Genomic DNA, 25,014 nt, shown 5'->3' on the forward strand with positions numbered 1-25,014 from the left:
CTGTCAACATAGATATAAACTGGCCAATGTAACAAAAGAGGTTAGCTAAGCTAATCCACTTTAGCATTGGAGAAGTCTCTTGCAAACAATGCAACAATAAGCAGCAGCAAAGACTTAAGTAAAGATTAGAAGAAAGAGGATGAATCACATTGGCCCAGTAGACATGAACAGTTTAATTGTTAATGAACCTGCAGTAGTTGCTAACAAACTGAACAATCAAGGTATTTTGCATCTAGATTCATGTATGAGGAAATTCCTAGGAATAAAGATGTCAGAAGTGTAACAATTTCTAAAAAAGAGCTGAATGATTTTGGGATAACTGAGTGGAAAGAGAAATAGTTGAAGCTAATCGTAAAAAAGGTTGGGTGGGATCTATCCAATTATATTAAAGAAAGCAACCAAGGAGGTAATCTAACCATTAGCCATAATTATGAGAGCATCTTTAGATTGAGGGGAGGTCCGGATGCATTGGAGATGTGAGAATGTACCCCAAATTCACAAAGGGGGGGACCAATAGGTGGTACATGTAATTACAGAGGTGCTAGCTTAATGTCTTTTTCAGGAAAAATAATGGAATCACTGGTTAAAGAAGTAGTGCAGGATGATTTAGACAGGAATGCAATTATACTGCAGTCAGAGCATGGATTTGTTTTTGGGCGATCTTCTCTGGACTAATTTTATTGGATACTATGATGCAGTAGCAAAGGAACTGGATGTAAAAAAATAATTTTGATATCATTTTTTACTTTAATTTCAGGAAATCTTTTTATGATGTTGTACTAACTAGAGCAATGGGGCATTAAGGGCAAGTTACTACTATGGTTTAGGGGATGGCTGAGCAGGAGCAGACAGTGTTTTCTTCATGGAACTGCTCTTAATGAACTAATGATATCGATGAAGGTAGATATCATGCTTAATGTCTAAGTTTGCAGATGATACAAAGGCTGGCAAGGTGGTTAATGATAGTAATCAAGGTAAGAGACACTGCAAAATTATTTAGAAAAATTAGGCAGATGGTGTAAGAAATGGCAGTTGAAGTTTAACATTTACAAATGCAAGGATGGCACATTGAATTTTGTCAACAATATTTATGAATTTTGCCAGTACGGATAAGGAGGTGATTATCCCATTGTATAATACAGTGGCGAGTACTGCACACAGGTCTCATTTCTAGAATGATGTCTATCTGTTGGAGTGAATGCAGAGAAGAGCAACAAGATTAGTACCTTTTCCTGGTAAGAGAACCCTTCTGTGCTCGTGTGTGTGTGTGTCTTTTTTCTTTAGAATCTAATTGAATCACGAACAGAGTAATATTGGAAGTTCTGGCGTTGTAAAAAATGTTCGTAATGTAGTTTCACCGGTAAACTTTGCCGTGCTTCTCGTGTGGGCTTCATTTGCCTTTTTTTTTTCTAAATAAACAATTTATCCACTAGTCCACCAGTGATTCTAAAGAAAAAAGGGCAGGTTACCCCCTCCACTTCAGGAGGGTTTCAATCTCCCATGGGATTCAATTTCTACTCTTGACCGAGATAACACCCACCGTCTGTTTACTGAGCGAGCAACAATACAAATGTCATTGCGGCAAAGCACTTTTACCAGTAAATTTCATCGAACTTTTGCATGCTTCTTGTGCAGGCTTTCTTTACCTTTGCTGACGTGACACCATGAGCTACTCTTGCAGCCTGTCTGCACTACTCAGAAAACTTCATATCTGCCTGTACAATTACCCCGAGATCCTTCTCATTCTACACTACCTTGAGTGTAGTACCACACGTTGGCATGTTACTCTGGGGTTACTTCTACCCATATGCAGTACTTTTCATTTGTCAATGTTAAATTCACTTGTCACTTCTCAGCCCACCTGCTCAACTTTTCTATATACTGTTGCAGTCATTAACAATCCTGCCAACCTTCGTATTGTCCACAAACTTAGACATTAACCCTGATATACCTTCATCAATATCACTGATAAATACAGAAAACAAGGGGCCCAGGGCCAGATTTATGCATAAGCTAGACAAGCTACAGTGTAGGGCCTCAAATTACAAGGGGCCTCTGCATCAGTATAGATAAAAATAATAATAATAATTTATAAATGATGAACATCCATACACAAATAAATTAAAATTATTGTTGTTATTATAGACTTCATGCTTTTCTGCTTTTATGTGTCTTGAAAAACAATTTATCGCAATATACTTTTGGTTGTATTTACAATGCACACCTATTTTTAGAATCAATAAATTATGAATGTGCCAGCGGTAAGTATAAAATCGGAGATAGTTTACTTATTTATATGCAAACGAGAGACACATCTAAATTGCGGATCCTTTGATCCTGGTGTTTCACGTTCTGAAACAGAAAGAGCGCATTGGGGGAACCCTTCTTGTAATTAGCATTTTTCCCAGTGCTGTTCACAGCGTGGAATAAACAATGACGAGGCAGAGTAAAATATCTACTTCGGTCACTGCAAAGCATGAAGTTTCATTAAATTTGTGGTATTAAGATTTATTTGCCATTTTCAGAACAACATCCTACCCTTGTCTACTGCTTTGTTTCTATACAGCCAACAGGAATTAATAATAATACAATTTATAACCCTTTTATATGGATCTGTTCTGTTTTGTTTGTGGTGTGAAAATTTGTTGCTAAGTTACTTGAAGGAGTAATTCGAGAAATGAAAGAAAAAAATTCATCCAATCACAGAGATTTTCGTTTGCTTTATTGGCAGAGAACGTTCTGCAACTGTTATTCAGCATCAATGTACTATTCTGTGATTAAAAATTTTCAAGTGTACTGATTCTACAAGTTGCTCAGAGGATGAAAAAAATTTACCCACTATCACATTCCTTTCTCACTTGTGATAGAGAGACTGAAGACATAAGTAAATTTATTATTCCAATTTTCATTAGTTTCACAAATTATAAATGATCAATGACGTTGGCAATCGCAAACGCTGTCCAGTTTTGATACTAATATATGTTACTCATTGCTATAGATTTATTTATTTATTTTTACTATTCTGCATTTTGTTACAATTTGACAGAACGATTTGTAATTATATTACTCTGGTATCAGCAAATTTTTTTAAGCATCATTTACAGGTTAGAGAAATATAATATGAATTTCAAAAAGTTATTTTTCTTATCCACACCTTTCCCCTCCAACTTGATTTGCTTTAGGTGTGCAATACAATGCCAACTTTGTAATGATTCTGTAATAAGTTATTTTATTATTTCATTTTTCATAAATTTACATGGACCATTCACAAATTATGAATGGTGCATGGTGTCGGCGATCGTCAAACATTGTATAGTTTGTGATAATAATATGTTACTCATTGCTGCATATTTATTTATTTATTTTTTACTATTCTTTGCATTTTGTTATGATCTGACAGAATGGTTTGTAATTTTATTACTCTGATGTCAGTATTTTTTTTACTGAAAATTTGTCACTGAATTATTTACAGATCAGAGAAAGACATAATATGAATATCAACCAATCACTCAGAACTTTTCAACTTCATTTCTTTGAAATTCCACTTTCTGCAGTCTAACTTTTGTATTATAGAGGGTCGCTTGATGCTGGTTCACTTTCGAATTACTGGAGTATCCTGCCCAAAATATAGAAACGGTAATTTTTTTTTTTTTTTTTAAAACCCCAAACACGAGAGGCATTAGAACCTATACTACTTAGTACCACGCTTGGGTTGGAGGTTGAGAAGATGAAAGAAGATATTTGTTGACATTATACTTGAACTTTTGTAGACTGTGATTTTCAGAAAATACGAAGGAAGGTTGTTCCAGAAAACGGCAGTTGAATGAATAAACGAGGAACATAAAAACTTGGTTCTTTGAGTTTGAAGTTGGACAGTAAATGGATGTTGGCTGGTGGAGGCACGTGTTTGGACTGTTTTGAAAGAGAGAGCGGGAATTATAGAAGCCAATTCAGAAGAACAGTGCCCATGGAAGTAACTTCCTAATTAATTTCACAAATATACGTGGTCTCAATTCTAATCTCAACGATGTCCATTTCCACTTGCAGTCTTCCAAACCCCATGTACTTTTTCTGACAGAATCTCAGTTATCAGTTGATTCAACTACTGCTCATCTCAGATGTCCAAATTATTTGCTGTATGATTCCTTTCGCCTCAAAGGTGGTACTTGTGCATATGTCCGTTCTGATATTCCCTGTCAGAGACTTGGCAATTTGGAATCTCCTCTCTTTGATCGTCTCTGGCTTAAAATCTCTCTACCTCATTGTGTAAAATTCATCTGTTGTCTCTACCGTTCTCCCAACTCCACTAATCACTTGGAGCTCTTTGACTTCCTCTCTTTGCAACTTGACTTTCTCCAGTCCAACTTTCCTAACAGTGAGGTAATTTTCCTTGGTGATTTTAACATTCACAACTCCAGCTGGCTTCCGTTTTCTAATCACACCGACCCAGCAGGTCGAGATGCTGAGGCTTTTGCAATTACTGATGACCTAGCACAGATTGTTCATTTACCTACAAGAATACTGGACAATCCTAATCATACAGCCAATACGCTTGATCTTTTTCTCACAAACAACCCTTCTAAGTACAAGGTTGAAGTGAGAGGTCCTTTAGGCACTTCAGATCACAACTTGGTGATTGTCTCTTCTCCAATGGAACCTTTATCTCATGCCTATTCCCAACATCGTATTGTTTGGCATTACAAGAATGCAAAATGGGATGACCTGCGAGACTTCTTTTTTTCTTTTCCTTGGTCTGATTACTGTTTCAAAACTTCTGATGTCAACGTTTGCTCAGATCATGTCAGTGAAATTATTCTTGCAGGAATGGAATCCTTTATCCCACACTCCACTTTAAAATCACGTCCTTTATCTAAACCTTGGTTTTCCAATAAATGTGCTAAAGCTGTCCAAGAGAAGAACGTTGCATATCATAATTGGCTTGTTTCTAATTCTTCAGTTTCATTTTCTGCCTACACCAAAGCTCTCAACAATTGTAAAGCAGTTATTAATCAGTCCAAACTAGAGTTTGAACAGGCTAAGAGTAGAAAACTTGCTTCTTGCCCTAATGGTAGCTGAGCATTCTGGTCTCTTGCCAAAGCTATTGGCCGCAACTTTTGCCCATCTCTGCTCCCACCTCTGTCCAAACCAGATGGTTCTGTTGTCAATTCAGCCAAGGATAAAGCTGACCTGCTAGCATCCCATTTTTCTTCGAGCTCATGTATTAATGATCTTGGTAAAACACCTCCCACCATTCCTAACACACTCCATTCAATGCCTCCTGTGGTCTTCCGTCAAAAGGATATCAGAAGGATTTTTATGAATCTTGATGCTAAGAAAGCTCCAGGTCCTGATGGTATTTCCCCACTTGTTCTCAAAACCTGTGCTCCTTCCTGAACTTACTCCTATTCTTTGCCGCCTTTTTTCACTTTCTTATTCCAAAGGTGTTTTTCCTTCTGCTTAGAAATTTGCTCATATCCAGCCAGTTCCTAAAAAGGGTGACAAATCCCTCCCATCCAATTATCGTCCCATTGCAATTACTTCTACTCTTTCTAAAGTAATGGATGTTATTGTTATTATTTGGTTTTTAGGAGCATTATCAACTAAGGCCATATTGCTCCGGGATATGCGGTGGTCATTCCTTGACCTTTCCGCATACTCCGTATTTGGTGGTGACGGGCTCGAACCCCGGTCTAATCAAGAAGCATGTGCTACGCACTGCTGCTCCTTCCCACCTGGCTACGGAGGCGCTAAAGTAATGGAGAAATCAATTAACCGCCAACTCTTAAACTACCTAGAAACCTTCCGTCTGATCAACGATCGCCAGTATGGATTCCGTCAGTGTCGATCCACTGGTGATATTCTGGCTTATGTTACCCATTTATGGACTAATTCAATGGAAAGGTTCGGTGAAACACAAGTAGTTCCTCTTGACATCTCAAAGGCTTTTGATCGTGTTTGGCATAAAGGTCTTCTAAACAAGCTTCCATCTTATGGTTTGCCAACTGTTTTTAGTAATTGGTTATCCAGTTTTCTCTCTGATCGCTCACTGAGGGTGATGGTAGACGGCTCTCTGTCTTCTAACTTCTACACTAATGCCGGTGTCCCCCAAGGTTCAGTTCTTTCCCCCACTCTTTTCCTCTTGTATATCAATGACCTTCTTCCATTGACTGGAAATCCTATCCATAGTTTTGCCGATGACAGCACATTGCATTCAACTTTCCATTTTGAGAAACCTTGTCCAGCTCAATCAGCTTCAAGTTCTCGAAAATCTGCTGCCAATTCCTTAAATGCCGATCTTCAGGTAATTCTCCAGTGGGGCAAAGACAACTTAGTTGATTTCAACCGTTCTAAAACTCAATCTTGTCTTATATCTCGCAAAAAGGATTCTTCTGCTCCTACGCTTATCTTTAGTGACACTCCGATTTCTAGGCAAAATGATATATCTCTTTTGGGGATTACCCTGACTTCTAATCTCTCTTGGCACAAGCACATTACAAATATTGCTCCCTCTGCATCTAAAAAACTTGGTTTTCTCTTTCGCTCTCAGCGTTACTTTTCTCCCAAACAGCTGGTCACTCTGTATAAATCGCAAATCCGCCCTGCCATGGAATATTGTTCCCACATCTGGGGTGGTGCCCCCAAAACCTCTCTCAGGCTTCTTGATTCCATTCAGAAGAGGGCAGTTAGGTTAATTAATGATTCATCTCTAACAGAGTCTCTCCACTCGCTTTCTCATAGATGCACTGTTTCTGCTGCATGCCTCTTCTATAGATACTTCCATGGACACTGTTCTTCTGAATTGGCTTCTATAATTCCCGCTCTCTCTTTCAAAACAGTCCGAACACGTGCCGCCACCAGCCAACATCCATTTACTGTCCAACTTCAAACCCACAGAACCAACTTTTCATCTTCCTCATTTATTCATTCAACTGCCGTTTTCTGGAACAACCTTCCTTCATACGTATTTCCTGAAAATTACAATCTACAGAAGTTCAAGTCCAATATCAACAAATATCTTCTTTCGTCTTCTCAACCCAAGCACGGTACTAAGTACTATAAGTTATAATACGTCTCGTGTTTGGGGTTCTCATAAAAAAAAAAAAAAATCTGAAGGCATGCAGCAGAAACAGTATGTCTGTGAGACAGCGAGTGGAGAGACTCTGTTAGAGATGAGTCATTAATTAACCTAACTGCCCTCTTATGAATCGAATTTAGAAGCCTGAGAGAGGTTTTGGGGGCACCGCCCCAGATGTGGGAACAATATTCCATGGTACGGTGGATTTGCAATTTGTACAGAGTGAACAGCTGGTTGGATGAAAAGTAACACCGAGAGCAAAAGAGAAAACCAAGTTTATTAGATGCAGAGGAAGCAATATTTGTAATGTGCTTGTGCCAAGAGAGATTAGAAATCAGGGTAATCCCCATAAGAGATATATCATTTTGCCTAGAAATGGGAGTGTCACCAAAGATAAGCATAGAAGCAGAAGAATCCTTTTTAGCATTAGCAGAGGCATATGATGCAAGAAAGCAAGTTTATTCAGCATCAGCCAAAAAAAAAAACAAAAAAAAAAAAAAACAAAAAAAAAAAACACACAACTCCCATTTCACCCCTCCATTCGTTCAAAATACCTGTCCAGTTGAGCCTTAAATTTGTTTAGGCTATCAACTTCAATAACAAGTGATGGAAGTCGGTTCCACCAACCAATCAACCACCTGCTATCCAAAGGCAAATTTCCGCACATCTATCCGACATCCGTCCTTCCTCAATTTGAATTTATGCCCTCTGAGGTGATTATTCTGAGCAAGAGGAAGAATCCCATTGGCATTGAGCATGCTCAAACCATTCAAAGCCTTATACACCTCTATCAGATCACCTCGCCGGTGCCTAGTCGCCAGACACTGTAATTTGCAAAACTTAAGCCTTTCTTCGTAAGAGCAACCCTTTGTTCCATTCACTAATCTTGTTGCCCTTCTCTGTACCCGTTCCAGCAGCTCTACATCCTTCTTGAAATGAGGCCTACAGACCTGTATACAGTACTCAAGATGTGGTCTAACCATTGCCTTATACAAGGGAATAATCACCTCCTTATCCCTGCTAGAAAAATTCCTGTATATCACTGACAAGACACCATGAGTTACTCTTGCATTTTTGTGAGATATAAGACAAGACTGAGTTTTAGAAGGATTGAAATCAACTAAGTTGTCTTTGCCCCACTGGAGAATTATCTGCACATTTATTGGAGATCGGCATTTTAGGAATTGGTAGCAGATATTCGAGATGTTGAAACTGATTGAGAGGGGCAAGGTTTCTGAAAATTGGAAAGTGGAATGGAATGTGTTATCATCGGCAAAGCTATGGATATGATTTCCAGTCAATGGAAGAAGGTCATTAATATACAAGAGGAAAAGAGTGGGGGAAAGAACTGAACCTTGGGAGACACCAGCAGTAGTGGAAAAGTTAGAAGACAGAGAGCCATCTACCATCACCCTCAGTGAGCGATCAGAGAGAAAACTGGATAACCAATTACAAAACACAGTTGGTAAACCATAAAAGGGAAGCTTATTTAGGAGACTTTTATGCCAAACACGATCGAAAGCCTTTGAGATGTCAAGAGCAACCGCTTTTTTTTCCCCGAACTTTTCCATTGAATTTGTCCATAAATGGGTAACATAAGCCAGAATGACGTATCCTAGTGGTCAGGACGAGAGTGCATAGCATGCGTTCTTTGAGTGGACTGGGGTTCAAACCCGTGACTACTGAATACGATAAATATTTCTATTGATGATTTATAAACTCTACTGACTTGGTTGTCGTGGCAGAGTATAAACAGAAAATTTATTTATTTATTTATAATATCAGAAGTGGATCGATACTGACAGAATCCATACTTGTGATCGTTGATCAGGCGGAAGGTTTCTAGGTAGTTTAAGAGTTGGCGGTTAATTGATCTCTCCATTAATTTAGAAAAAGTAGAAGTAATTGCAATGGTACGATAATTGGATGGGATGAATTTGTCACCATTTTTAGGAACTGGCTGGATATGACCAAATTTCCAAGCAGAAGGAAAAACACCCTTGGAATAAGAAAGTGAAAAGGCGAAGCAAAGAAGAGGAGTAAGTTCAGGAGCACAGGTTTTGAGAACAAGTGGAGAAATACCATTAGGACCTGGAGCTTTCTTAGCATCACGATTTGTCAAAATCACTCTGACATCCTTTTGACGGTAGACCATGGGAACCATTGAATGGATCGTGTTGGGAATTGTGGGAAGTGTTTTACCAAGATCATTAATACAGGAGTTGGAAGAAAATGGAATGCTAGCAGGTCAGCTTTATATTTGGCTGAAGTGACAACAGAACCAACTGGTTTTGACAGAGGTGGGCAAAAGTTGTGGCCAATAGCTTTTGCAAGAGACCAGAATGCTCGGCTACCATTAGGGCAAGAAGCAAGTTTTCTACTCTTAGCCTATTCAAAATCTAGTTTGGACTGATTAATAACTGCTTTACAATTTGTGCAAGCTTTGGTGTAGGCAGAAAATGAAACTGAAGATTTGGAAACAAGCCAATTACGATATGCAACGTTCTTCTCTTGAACAGCCTTAGCACATTTATTGGAAAATCAAGGTTTAGATAAAGGACGAGATTTTAAAGTGGAGTGTGGAATAAAGGATTCCATTCCTACAAGAATAATTTCATTAACACAATCTGAGCAAACATTAACATTAGAAGTTTTGAAACAGTAATCCGACCAAGGAAAAGAAATCTCACAGGTCATCCCATTTTGCATTCTTGTAATGTCAAACAATACGAGGTTGGGAATAGCCATGAGATAAAGGCTCCAATGGAGAAGAGACAATCACCAAGTTGTGACCTGAGGTGCCTAAAGGACCATTCACTTCAACTATGTACTTAGAAGGGTTGTTCATGAGAAAACTATCAAGCGTGTTAATGAACAATCTGTGCCAGGTCATTAGTAATTGCAAAAGCCTCAGCATCTCGACCATCTAGGTCAGTGTGACTAGAAAATGGAAGCCAGCTGGAGTTGCGAATATTAAAATCACCAAGGAAATTTATTTCACTGTTAGGAAAGTTGGACTGGAGAAAGTCAAGTGGGAAAGAGAGGAAGTCAAAGAGCTCCAAGTGATTAGTGGAGTTGGGCGAACTGTTGAGACAACAGATGAATTTGAAACAATGAGGTAGAGAGATTTTAAGCCAGAGAAGATCGAAAAGAGGGGATTCCAAATTACCAAGTCTCTGACAGAGCATATCGGAATGGACATATGCACAAGTACCACCTTTGAGGCAGAAGGAATCATACAGCGAATAATTTGAGCAACTGAGAGAACAGTGGTTGAATCAACTGGTAACTGAGATTCTGTCAGAAAAAGTACATCGGTTTGGCAGACTGCAAGTGGAAATGGACATCATTGAGATTAGAATTGAGACCATGTATATTTGTAAAATAAACTGGGAAGTGTTTGGGAGGTTTAGATCTTTTCACAGATAAGCTTACTCTATTAGTTTGATAATTCATGGTGTATTCAATAGTAAGAAACAGTGTGGGGGGGCATGCTGTATGAAGTAATAAAATTTTTGAACATGGCATACACGTGGTAAAAATATACCCAGATCCTTGACATAATGTGTCCTCAACAATGCTCCCCCCGACCTGATACCCGATACACAATACTCGGTCTCCTTCCAGTCACTATCTGGCAGAGTAGAGGTAGGAAGATTATACACTAGCTGATCCTGAAACCTCCTAACTCTTTAGTTACCAATAGGTTCGGTCCGGTGTACTAACTAGCAGCCTGAAAATACCATTTTAGAGCTGTACCCATTAAATGTAAGATAGATTGGATCTCACCATGATGTTCATCATAACCTGAAAAGTAATCATTCATACTGCATGATAGACGAGATGGGGAAGGGTTGACCGGAACTTAGCTCTGGAGACTAAACATGGGTTCCACCACTTCAAGCATTCAATAAGCAAAGTGGTGGTATTGCACCAGTTGATGAGAGTCATCTACCATTAGTATCAGTATGTAATGCTGCCCCTGTGGTAACACAGAGGGGCAGCATTCCTCCATGTGGTGTGAGCACCACACCTCGACCCCTGCTTATGTTGGTTCGCACCTTGGGTGGTCACCCACAGTGTACTATGCATGCAGGTTATACCCAGGGTAACTAACAGTCCCACCATCGTGAAGGTGCAAGCAGAGGATTTGGCTGTCACTGACAATCCAGACTTCGCTGAAATTGGGTCCACTTGAATTGAATGTCACCCAAACATCAGTTCCATCAGCGTTTTAGACTCCCAGGTAGCAAGTACAGCTTGTCTGGCATATCTGAGAGAATGTCTGTGACAACCTCAAGGACCAAATTAAATCATTTCTGCATACAGAAAACTGTTCTGAATAGGTTTAACAAAGAGTGTTAATGAAAACTTGTCCTTTTTGGTTTGTGTTGAATCAATTACTTTGAGTAGGTAACTATTTTTTTTTTTTCCCCGCTTGTGAATTTTAATATTATAGTGTATAATTTTGCCCCTTTGGAAAATGAGCAAAGGATGCATTCAACACTTTCATGATCAATGACTGAAAGACATTAAATATAAGAACCGTCTCTGCAAATTAGATGTGAGATCACTCATCGGTGAAGACAGGATATTAGAGCTGGAAAAGGAATTAGAAAATGTGAATTGGAATATCATCGGTTTGGCTAAAACAAGAAGAAGAAATGAATCACTTATAAGTTTATCAAGTGGAAATCTGCTGTACACCAATGGAAACAGTGAAAGGAGTGAAGGTGGTGTTGGGTTTCTGGTCCATAAAGATTTTAAAAACAACATTTTGGAATTCAAAAGTAAACACCAAGGGTGTCAAGACTAATACTCAAGATTTCTAAGAGGTACAAGCTAAAGATTATAATGATTTATGCACCAACATCCAGCCATGATGATGAAGAGGTTGAAGAAATGTACACCAAAATTGAGAGTCTTCTAGATGAGCAGAAAACCCACTGCACTATCATTACGGGGGAGTTCAATGATAAGGTTGGAAAGAGACAAAATAACCCAGAAAAAGGCAAAACAGCGCAGAAAGAGGAACTATAGGAAATTTTGGAATTGGTGAAAGAAATAAAAGAGGTGAAAGACTTGTGGAATTTGCAGAATCTCAAGGACTGTCAGTAATGAATACTTTTTTCAAGAAAAGGGTGAACAGAAAGTGGACATGGAAGAGTCCAAATGGATTAACAACTAATGAAATCGACTTCATCCTCACTAACAGAAGATATATTGTGAATGATGTTACCGTTCTGAATAAGATAAATGTTGGAAGTGATCACAGAATGGTAAGATGTACACTTGATATAGATGTAGGAAAGGAAAGGAAAAAACTGACTCGAGTAAATAATTTAAAGGTCTTTGAGATAACAGAAGAGGAGAAAAAGCAGTATGTACTGGAACTTAAGAACAAGTTTGAGCTTCTGCAGACTGCTCAGGACCAAGATATCGATGAAGAATATTACAACTTTCTGAAAGTTGTAAAGCCCAAGAAACCTATAGGTAAAAAGAAATCCAAAGAAGAAAAAATTAGTCAAGAAACACTTGTAATGATGAACCGAAGACGACAAATGAAGAGCAAGAAAAACACTGACAGGGAGAAAATTGAGTATACTGAGTTATGCAAAGCCATTAGAAAGAGACTCAGAGATGACATAAGAAGATTTAACACAAGAAAAGTAGAACAAGCATTAAGGGAAAACAAAGGATTTAAATCAGAAGCCATGAGCAGTAATACAGAAAGACAAATGATACTGAAACTGAAGAATAGCAATGGTGTACTTATAAACAGCAGAGAAGGCATAATTCAAATAGCAGAAGACTACTATAGAGAATTATACAAGGAGCGAGGGAATGATGCCAGCAGTGGGGAAGATGGATTGCAAAGTAGCAACACATACGACATACCTGATATTCTTCCTGATGAGGTAGAACATGCATTGAAGAAAATGAAGAATCGGAAAGCCCCGGGGGAAGATGAAGTTACTGTACAGTTGTTAAAATTTGGAGGAAGAGACATAACACAAAAACTGGCAAGGCTCTTCACAAAGTGCATTAGAAAAGGTGTGACGCCTAAGCAGTGGAATAATGCAATCAGAGTTTTGCTGCATAAGAAAGGAGATAAATCAGAAATTGGAAATTATAGACCAATTAGCTTGTTATCCCACATCTACAAGTTGTTCACAACGGTCATTACTAACAGATTAGAAAGAATACTTGATGAGAATCAACCGAAAAAGCAAGCTGGCTTTAGGACAGGATTCTTAACTATGGATCATCTTCACGTAATATCACAGCTAATGGAGAAAGCAAATGAATATAAAACACCATTATGCCTGGCATTTGTGGATTATGAAAATGCATTTGACTGCATACAGCATAAGGCAATGTTTCAGGCACTGGAAAGACAAGGCACAGATACCCCATATATTATGATTTTGAAGAAAATATATGAGAGTGCTACCTCCTTTATTAGACTAGACAAAGACAGCAGGAAATTTAAAATCGAGAAACGAGTTCGACAAGGAGACACAATATCTCCGAAGCTGTTTACTGCTGCCCTTTAGCTTTCAGAAGATTAGACTGGTCGCAGAAAGGAGTCAATGTGAACGGAGAGTACCTAAACCATTTACGATTTGCAGATGACATTGTGGTCATAAGCCACGATTCCAAAGAATTAGATGAAAATCTTAATCAGTTATGCGCAGTTAGTAAGGATTTTGGACTACAGATGAATATGGCTAAAACAAAAGTAATGATGAACAAGTATGCCACAGAAAGGGAAATAATGATTGAAGGAGCAGTAATTGAAAAGGTGGAGTCATATACTTATCTGGGACAAATTATTAGCTGTAATAATGATAAATGGCTGGAAGTCAAGAGAAGAATAAATTTTGGATGGATAGCATTCAGGAAATATAGTCACATATTTCCTGAATATCCCAGAACATATTTCCTGAACATATATAGAGCAATATCCCAGTTTGTCTGAAACATAAAATAATGAACCAATGTATACTCCCCACCATGACTTATGGAAGTGAAACTTGGGCACTCACCAAAAGAATGGAAGAGAAGCTGAGAACTTTTTTTTTTTTTTTTTTTTGATTTGGTAGTTGTTGGCGCATTGGCTTCTGTGGCCATATTGCACCTCCCAAGGTTTTTTTTGCAGTACTTTGATCCAAGCCCGAGGCGGGAATCGAACCCGCGACCTTTGGGTTGCCGGGCAGGTACTTTACCCACTCGACTAGCCCGGTCGGCTCGCTAGCTGACAACTACACAGCGAAGAATGGAACGAATTATATTGGGAATCAGACTGTTAGATAAGAAGAAAAACACATGGATTAGGCAGCAAACTCAAGTAAAGGACATTCTTATCAAAACTAAAGAACTAAAATGGTCTTGGACAGGACACATAGCTCGAAGACTTGATGACAGATGGACTAAGAAAATAACAGAATGGTACCCAAGAGGAGCTAGAAGAAAACCTGGAAGAAAAAGGCAGAGATGGATAGATGAAATTCATGAGTTTGTGGGTAGTAAATGGATGGCCAGTGCTCAAAACAGAAGGAACTGGAAAGTTGCTGGAGAGGCCTTCATCCTGCAGTGGATTGAAAATGGCTGATGATGATGATTTAAAATGTTTTCGTAAATATCGTAAATGCATGCCGACTGCTAAATTAAGTGAAATTGAAAGACATCATAATACAAACAAAGCACAAGAAAGCCGAAGAACCCTTTAGTTTTCAGCATCAGAGAGTACTGCCATTCAAGAAAATTGGCGATACAGAAGGTTCAAAGGCAGAAATAGCACTGCATTTTTCATAGCTGTCATTGTGCATTATGAAATAATAAATTGAAGGTGGATTTAACAGTAATTTTAAAAATAGTAATTTATTTTGAAATAAAGTATGATAGAGATAAGGTAAAATAGAAATAAGAGTAGTTGATCATTTGAGTGAGCTTTGTAAATTTTGTTTTTCAGACAGAGGGAATGTAAGAACTTCAAACTGTGAAGAGCAAAATGTACTTCAATAATATGTACTGAAGTCAGTTCTATTACAACACCAATGGATACAACAGCATCAGCATCTTTTACAGCACAAATTACAGATATAGATGTAAAAAACCAAACAAACACCAATGAACTATAACTATTAAAAAATTTAGTTAGTGAACAATATTCAAGTGACACTGCTAATCATCCAGACATAATAACAACAAATGTAAAGAGATTTATTTTACAACATGGACCTTGTAGACTTAATGGGCCGTTCCCAAAAAATCATAGCAAGTGGTCGTTTTCAGAAAGTTATTACAAAACAATAAACAAATTGAGTCTTAAAATGAACAGAATTTGGTTGTGTTATTCCCCAAAATTGGATGCAGTGTACTGTGGACTTGTAAGAAGTAGCATATCTTGGAAGAAGTAGCATACATGCCTACAATGTTGTATAGTTCGATGTTGATTGCTAAGTGATGCAGTAAAAATTTAATTTCATTGACTACCAGAAGAATTTCATATGCTGAGTTCCAAAATACAGAATATTATGTTGAAAAATCACTTGTTTTATTCTATGCGACTAAAACGAATTCAATGCGCCTTATATGAACAGTATACTCTCTGCTTTCTGTAACATTCGTAGCGTATACCTTCTGCTAATTTTACAACTACAGCACTGCTTATAGGGGGGGAAAGTGGTGCAAAACCGAGTAGCTAATCTTTTGTCAGACAGTTTGCTTTCAGTATTTTATGTACTGGTGATCTTGTTAAAGTGATCAAGAACAGTTTAACAATAATATACATATTATAACAACAAAATTATTTAATAAAATAAATCTTTATTTAAATTGTGAGATGAGTTAGAATCATATTTTATGTAACATAATTACAGATAAAAATAAACTATCGACAACAATAAAATAATCAATTTAATAATCTAAATAAATAATTAACTCGTATAATGTCATTTGCAATATTGTAATAAAATAAAAGCAATAGTGAATAATTATTATTTACTGAAATTTCAAAATTTTCATTTTACATTTTTTTGGGGTTAAATTTTCTTAGGGTTAAATGTGAAGAGAAGTTTTGCAAGTGGGTATCAAAAGAAGAAGAATAAGAAGTTATTATAGGCTCATTTATCCCAAAGTTGACACTTTAAAGTAACACAAATAAAGGAAGATTCATCTATTGAGGATTGACCTGACGTATCAATACCAACTATTCCTACAGATATTTCTACTGCAATTACATCTAATCCTGATATTGCAAACTATAAAACAGAAACTATTCCTATAGATATTTTTAAGGCAACTACATCTGATCCTGATATTTCAGACTACGATACAGAAAAGAATCAACAAAACATCTATACAAAGTACAATGATGTGGGTCTATGGAGTACTTTAACTAAGGATGATATCTCGTTTTGGGTTCAAAAAGGACCTGTTGACTGTCAACACTGGAAGGATCCATTTGAAAAATCAAAACAGATATTTTTATTGCTCCCAAGGACTTTTTCAATCCACAAAAATTAATGGTGAAGAGTACAGTCGAAAGTGGCTAGTATATTCTCCATCAACTGGATGTGTCTACTGTTTTGTATGCAAGCTCTTTTCAAATTCAAGTTGTGCTGGGCAGCTGAGCATAATAATTTCCCTCATATTAATTTCTTCTAGGGCATTTACCCCTACAACTCAAACTCTCATAGATGACCATCAGAATGCTGAGTTGGCACCTAATTTCTTGACACTCTAGGCATCTAGCACAATGGCTTTAAGGATTGGCAAAACCCCATTTTAATTAAACAACATGAGAATTCAACTGATTACAGAGCAGCTTTGCTCACATATTTATCAAGAAAAGGTGGATCCACTTTAGATTCAAAATTAGATAAACAAATTATAAAGGAGCAAAAATATTGGAGGCAGGTGCTTCAACATATTGTTGTAGTTATATCTACTTTGGCAGGACTGCCATTTTGAGGTGATGATGAGAAATTTAATTCGCCTCAAAATGAAAATCTTCTCAGATTATTAGAACTGATTGTGCAATTTGATTCTTTTCTTGCTTATCATATTGGTCATTACGGGAATTCTGGGTCTGGAAAACCATCATATTTATCTAGAACAACATATGACGAAATTAGCATTAGCAGAGACACATGATGCAAGACAGCAAGCTAATATAGCATCAGCCAAAAAAAAAAAAAAAACCCCTTATTTCACCCATCCCCTCGCTCCAAATGTTTGTCAAGTTCTGCCTTGAATCTATTTAAGCTATCAACTTCTACAACGACAGATGGAAGTTTGTTCCAGCAATCAACCACCTGCTGGCTAAAGGCAAACTTTCGCACATCTATCCTACAACCGTCTTTTCTCAATTTGAATTTATGCTCTCTCAGGCGATTATTCTAAGCAAGAGGAAGAATCCCATCAGCATTGAGCATGCTCAAACCATTCAAGACTTTATACACCTCAATCAGATCAGATCAGATCACCTCGCAGGTGCCTAGTCCCCAGACCCTGTAATTTGCAAAACTTAACCTTTCTTTGTAAGAGTAACCCTTTGTTCCATTCACTAATCTTGTTGCCCTTCTCTGTACTTGTTCCAACAGCTCTACATCCTTCTTAAAATGAGGCCCCCAGACCTGTATACAGTACTCAAGGTGTGGTCTGACCATTGCCTTATACAAGGGAATAATCACCTCCTTATCCCTGCTAGAAAAATTCCTGTATACCATTGACAAGACACCATGAGCTACTCTTGCAGACCGTCTGCCCTGCTCAGAAAACTTTATATCTGCCTGCACAATATTTACTCCCATATCCTTTTCATTCTCTACCACTGTCAGTGTGGTACCACAGAGTTGATACGTCACTCTGGGATTACTGCTTCCCATATGTAGTACTTTACATTTGTCAAGGTTAAACTTCATTTGCCACCTCTCAGCCCATCTGCTCAACTTTTCTAGATCCTGTTGCAGCAGTGTACTGTAATTAGTGTCATTGGCAGGGTTGTTAATGACACTAATTACAGCAGTGTACTGTAATTAGTGTCATTAACAACCCTGCCAACCTTTGTATTGTCTGCAAACTTGGACATTAAGCCTGATATACCATCCTCAATATCATTCATAAATACAGAAAGCAACAATGAACCCAACACTGTACCCTGAGGGACTCCACTAATAACATTAGTCCATGAAGAGCAGTGTCCATTGATTACCACTGTCTTCTTCCACTCAACCATCCCTTTATTCATAGCAGCAATTATGCATTAAAGTAAATTATTTCTTTAATGGCTAAAAAAGTAAGAAAATCTATTTTTAAATATTTAAAAGAAGCTGGTTATTTTAGTTTGCCGTCGATTCTATGCCTGATCTGTCACATATTGATCAATTAACTGTTATTGTAAGATAGGTATGTCCTCAAGATGGTCATTCTGTTGAACGATTTTTAACATTCCTTCCAATGAAAATCATTCCGGAAAAAATTTGACCAATTTGATATTTGATTATATTATAAATGAATGTAACATTGATTTTAGCAAGCGAGGACAGTCCTACGATAACACTGTCAACATGTCCGGGAAATATAAGGGCATGCAGCAAAAAATTTTAGAAAAAAATAAATATGTCATATATATTCCCTGCACTGGACATTCGTTAAATTTGGTCGGCCGCGCTGCAGTTGATTGTTGTGTAGACACAATAAATTTCTTTGCAATTTTCCAACAAAACTATAAATTTTTCTCTGCTTTGATAAAACAATGGTCTATTTTAAAATTGGTTTTGAGATCCAAGGCAGTCCCCAAGGACAAGGCAGTATCTTTTCCATACTGTATTAAAAAGTGCTAATTTCATTTCATTCCTTTTTGACCTTTCACTTTTCTTCTACTACTATGGACAAGTATAGAAATGCAGTTCCTGATACATGGTCAGGTGTAGCTCCCCCCTGATGAAATATTAGATCATGCATCAATATTTATTTCTGCTGACATCAGATCAATTTTTATTACCATTTTCATTTTTATACCATTTTCATTTGCATTTCATTAATATTTTGTTGTACTAATTTTACTTTACAGTTCCCCCACTTTATATTGGCGTGGCAATTCAGCCCATAATTTACTTAATTCATCATAACCTCTAGTATATTAACATTCTTTCATCTCTCTCAGTATTCTACTACTCTTCTTTTTCTACTTTCCTCATTCTTATAGTTACTGGCACTTGTGTAACTTTCACATCCATTTATACTTATTCAATTTAATTTAATATTAATACAAATTACATATACTCTTGCATCCTTTAATACTGCTTTGCACTTTTAGATGAATCTGTCATACCTAATTTATTAATCTTGCTTTTGCCAAAACGATTTCATCTACTGTTTACCTCTTTTCTTGTGAATCTTTAAACTTTTCTTTTAAAGAGTAACATTAAAAACCCATTTATGTATATATATATATATATATATATATATATATATAGAAATATAAAGGAGAAGAAAAAATTAGTTAAAGATCAAAATAATAAAATGGAGAGAGAGAGAGAGAGAGAGAGAGAGAGAGAGAGAGAGAGAGAGAGAGAGAGAAATAGAAAATTAAAAAAATCATATATAAGAAATAATAACATACTAGGGGGCTTCGTCCCTGCTCATTTGCTCGCCAATCCCTGCACACTTTTCTATGTAAAATGTAGGGGTATGATGGAGTAACCACACATTATGCCATTCTAGTTAAATAATCAGTGGTGGTTTTAAATATGTGATCTCTCTCTTAGTTCTGTATTCTACATTCTTATCTCTGTTCTCAATCCTTGAGAAGAAAATGTGTTATAGAATGATGTAGCAGTTGTCTTCATTTCTCATATTGGATAATTCCTCTGGTAATTGTTACTTTAGACAAGGAATATCTAGATGTTTCTTATCCTAATAATACTACATACTATTACATTGGATAAAATATAATAAAAAATAATTTCTGTTCTGAATAAAATATTGAAAATATAAATTAACTAACTGAAAGCTGAGAAGTAAAAAACATACAGCAATACATTTTAAACATAGTGATTGCAAATTCCTGAAAAACGGAAAAAAAGTGAGAAATATAATTTATATACACAGAAAATAACAACACACTGCAATTTAAAACATACCAAGGAGTGAAATCTGTGGAACTGATAGTTCAGTGTCACTTTCATGTGGCTCTTTATCTGTATGATTCCTCATGACAGGAGTTTTTTCTAACCAAGAACATCGTGCACTAACACCACTTAAGTTTGAACCTTCAGTTTCAATTCCTTGGTCCACTGATTCCTGAATTATCATGAAATATTAAGATATGCATAAAAAATATATATATAATTAATAAGATTATTAGGATAATAAGATTAATAACAGATTCGTATAATCTGTAATAATAATAATCCGTAATGATTAGTAATAATCTTCATATTTTTTAATGTGCGCATGCATGAGAGAGAGAGAGAACCGCAACAAAAAAAGGTTTTCATTATTATGAATAAAAGTGATTGACAACTTTTATTTTATTCAGAAACTAAAATTATACAATATATTCAATTAACAAACTTTCAATGTTAAGAATGAAAGCTTGTGAATTGGAATCACATTCAATAAAATGTGAACCACAAGATATGATGTTTTGAAAGTACAAGGAATGAAACGAATATTAACAAATTTATGCCATAAAATTTTAAAAAAAGTTTCTATTATTATGAATATAATTACACTCTTTTATTTTTATTTTATGAAAACCCCAAACACGAGAGGTATTAGAATCTATAGTACTTAGTACCGTGCTTGGGTTGGAGGTTGAGAAGACGAGAGAAGATATTTGACTTGAACTTCTGTAGACTGTAATTTTCGGGAAAGACATATGAAGAAAGGTTGTTCCAGAAAACGGCAGTTGAATGAATAATTGAGGAAGATGAAAAGTTGGTTCTGTGAGTTTGAAGTTGGACAATAAATGGATGTTGGCTGGTGGAAGCACATGTTCGGACTGTTTTGAAAGAGAGCAAGAATTATAGAAGCCAATTCAGAAGACTCTATGAGACAGAGAGTAGAGAGACTCTTTTAGAGATGAGTCATTAATTAACCTAACTACCTTCTTCTGAATAAAATCTAGAAGCCTGGGAGAGGTTTTGGGGCACCACCTCAGATGTGGGACAATATTCCATGGTAGGATAGATTTGCGATTTGTACATAGTGAACAGCTGTTTGGAAGAAAAGTAACGCTGAGAGCGAAAGAGAAAACAAAGTTTTTTAGATGCAGAGGAAGCAATATTTATAATGTGCTTATATCAAGAGAGATTAGAAGATTAGATTTTTAACTTGCCTAGAAATTGGAGTGTCACCAAAGATAAGCATAAGAGCAGAAAAACCCTTTTTGCGAGATATAAGACAAGACTGAGGTTTAGGAGGATTGAAATCAACTAAGTTCTCTTTGCCCCACTGGAGAATTACCTGGAGATCGGCATTTAAGGAATTGGTAGCAGATATTCGAGAAGTTGAAGCTGATTGAGCAGGGCAAGGATTCTCAAAATGGAAAGTGGAATGCAATGTGCTATCATCGGCAAAACTATGGATAGGATTTCTGATCAAAGAAATAAGGTCATTAATATACAAGAGGAAAAGAATGGAGGGAAAGAACTGAACCTTGAAGGACACCAGCATTTGTGGAGAAGTTAGAAGACAGAGAGCTACTGTACTGTACTGTACAACTTTGAAGTTGTACAGTAAAATGATGGTAACTGGTTGCAGCATATATTTGGACTGCTTTGGAAGAGAGAGCAGGAATTACAGAAGCCAATTCAGAAGAACATGCCCAAGGAAGTATTTCTAGAAAAGGCATTCAGCAGAAACAGAACGTCTATGAAACAGAAAGGAAAGACAAGAGACTGCTATTTAACCTAACTGCCCTCTTTTGAATGGAATCCAGACGACTGAGAGAGGTTTTGGGGGCACCACCTCAGATGTGGGAACAATATTCCATGGTAGGGCAGATTTGGAAGACCCTTATACCAAACACAATCAAAAGCATTTGAAATGTCAACAGCAATTGCTTGAGTTTCACCAAACTTTTCTATTGATGTGTAACTAAGCCAGAATATCGTGAGTGGATTGACATTGAAAGAATCCATACTAGTGATCGTTGATCAGATGGAAGGTTTCTTGATAGCTTGTGTTGGTGGTTAATTGATTTCTCTATTACCTAAGAAAGGGTAGAAGTAAGTACAATGCGACAATAATTGGATAGGAGGGATTTGTCGCCCATTTAAGGAACTAGCTGGATATGAGCAAATTTCCAAGCAGAAGGAAAAACACGTTTGAAGTAAGAAAGAGAAAAAAGGTGGCGAAGAACAGGAGTAAGTTCAGGAGCACAGGTTTTGAGAACAAGTGGAGAAATACCATCAGGACCTGGAGCTTGCTTAGCATCAATATTCGTCAAAATCCTTCTGACAGAAGACCACAGGAGGCATTGAATGGAGCATGTTGGAAATGGTGGGATGTGCTTTACCAAGGTCATTAATACACGAGTGGGAAGAAAAATAGGATGCTAGTAGGTCAGCTTTATCCTTGGCTGAAGTAACAACGGAACCATCTGGTTTTGACAGAGGTGGAAGCAGAGATGGGAAAAGGTTGCAGCCAATAGCTTTGTCCCACATACCATTAATGCAAGAAGCAAGTCTTCTACTCTTAGCCTGTTTAAAATCTAGTTTGAACTGATTAATAACTGCTTTACCATTGTTGTGAGCTTTGGTGTAGGCAGAAAATGAAACTGAAAAATTGGAAACAAGCCAATTACGATATGCAACATTCTTCTCCTGAACGCCCTTAGCACATTTATTGGAAAACCAAGGTTTAGATAAAGGACGAAATTTTAAAGTGGAGTGTGGGATAAAGGATTCCACTGCTACAAGAATAAACATACTAAATATATGTTTTATAAATGCAGTATATGTTTATAAAATATAATATTATACAATAGAGTACAACTGTAATTTTGTACCAAGAGTAATAAAGAATTTAAGCACATTATTTCAAGGCAGATAATTTTGAAAAGTAATTTAAAATATATTTAATATATAAACAATAAATGAATAAAAAATAAATGATATTTTATAATACAGTACTCTGTTTTTACTATGCTGTATACATACTGCATGATATACCTGAACCTCCTACAAATCAGAAAATACGTTTGGCCATTTTCCAAAGCGGCAGAATTGATTGCACAGGGTGCAGATTTGACCACAGAGCACACAACTTTTTAATATGCTCCAGCCAAAACGGGAGAAATTTGCAACTCTCATATGCAAGATTAGCAATTCACTGATAATTACATAGGTCATCATGATTTTTACCTCCACTAATATATCAGCTGTTTGAAAAAAATTTTTATATACAGATTTCAAAATGAATTCTTAAATTTTCACAACATATCACAATTTCTATATATGTTCAGGTTTTAGTGTTTACTCACAATAAGTAACGCTTCATTACAATTAAGGTTAGTAGATACGGTACTAATCTGTTATATTACCAACAAATAACGTTTGATGTGCCCACAGATGGTAGTAATATTGGGGAAGGTTAAGACTCGGTACACACTGTTCGCACTTCTGGCAATTTAGGCAATTAGTGCTGCTGCATGAATTAAGAAAGGTAAAGGGATTACCATTCTACAACTTAGTGGTACTCGTAAAACCTATCCAATCACATGTCCCACATACCGAGAAATCGCACTGGTCAACAGCAAGCTGATCAAGGGGTATTCCCAGTGGTGAGCTATAGTGGGCTCGCGAGAGCCCATTGTAATTTTTTTTTTTAAATTTGTGAGCCCATTGTTGAAACAATTATTTATTTTACAAATGAAATCCTGAATTTAATTATTGAGAGCCGGAACTACGGTGGGGTGAGCAGGGTCCTATCCCCAGCATTTTAAGGCACAATCGACCAGTATGTATTTTAAAATTGCTTAATTTTTGAGTTAATTACAGTCAGACCTCTGTTTAATGAACTTCATACCGAATTTTTTTGAATTCCCCTTGGTTTCTATGAAAACATTTAGAATAATTTCCGTAGAACAACGGATAACCAGAGACAACTTTGTATGCCATGTTCTCACTTCTGGCCTAGGCAATTAGAAAGAGCGAATTAAGGGTGAAAGGGTTCCCGTTCCTCAACGTTACTGGTGTCCGTAAAACCTATGGAGCCACATTCCGAGAAGTCGCACTATTTAATATGCTTTCCATATCCAGTCAGAGGATTAAAAATATTCCCGACACAGATAATATCCTCTGGTCAACCTGTGTTGTGGTTTCCCCTTTACTCCGACAAGAAGTCATATGTTTTTCGGAGAAGTGAGTGATCCACGCCTTCCAGTAAATTTCTCCTGTTTATGTTTAAATGGTCACAGTAGCTGAATATCCGAGTGATTCCGATATTTTGCACAGAATTCAAAGAACTAGTGACAGTAGTGACGTCGAGGGGAGGAATGAAAAAACTTTGAGGTAAACTTTCCGAAGATGAAATGTTGGCAGATTTGGAAACCGCGCCGACGCTTTCACTGTAAAGAAAATGTTCCAAAATATAATTGCATACAGGCAATAATTCAAAAAAAAAAAAAAAAAAACTATGCATTAATTATATCAGCAATATCCAAAATTCAGCATGAATTAAGGATTATTGCTAAAGTATTTGATGTGGAAACTACTGTATAAAGATCAGTCATGTGTTCAGGCAACATTGCCGCCCACAAGCTACAAAGCTTGTGGGCGGCAATGAGAAAACAAAAGGAAATATTTATTTTTTAATGTTAAAATAATGACAGTATACAATTATTTCACAAACACCACATTACTGACAGCAATTACAGTTTAATTATATCAAAATCACAAATTAAAATTTGCAAAAAATCA

At 36.7% G+C, this 25,014-nt stretch overlaps 1 protein-coding gene across 1 annotated transcript in view; it reads right to left on the minus strand.

The window, feature by feature from the left end:
* The window catches only part of Su(fu) (suppressor of fused domain protein), a 382,271-nt gene that overhangs the window by 203,078 nt on the left and 154,179 nt on the right, over positions 1–25,014 (minus strand). The window contains exon 6 of the mRNA XM_090385208.1: positions 20,230–20,389. Coding sequence (XP_090241334.1) covers positions 20,230–20,389 — 160 coding nt within the window. The remainder of the gene's footprint in view (positions 1–20,229; positions 20,390–25,014) is intronic.

Source organism: Mastigoproctus giganteus, chromosome 11 (assembly GCF_048544385.1).
Source record: "Mastigoproctus giganteus isolate SK-2022 chromosome 11, ASM4854438v1, whole genome shotgun sequence".
NCBI lineage: Eukaryota > Metazoa > Arthropoda > Arachnida > Uropygi > Thelyphonidae > Mastigoproctus > Mastigoproctus giganteus.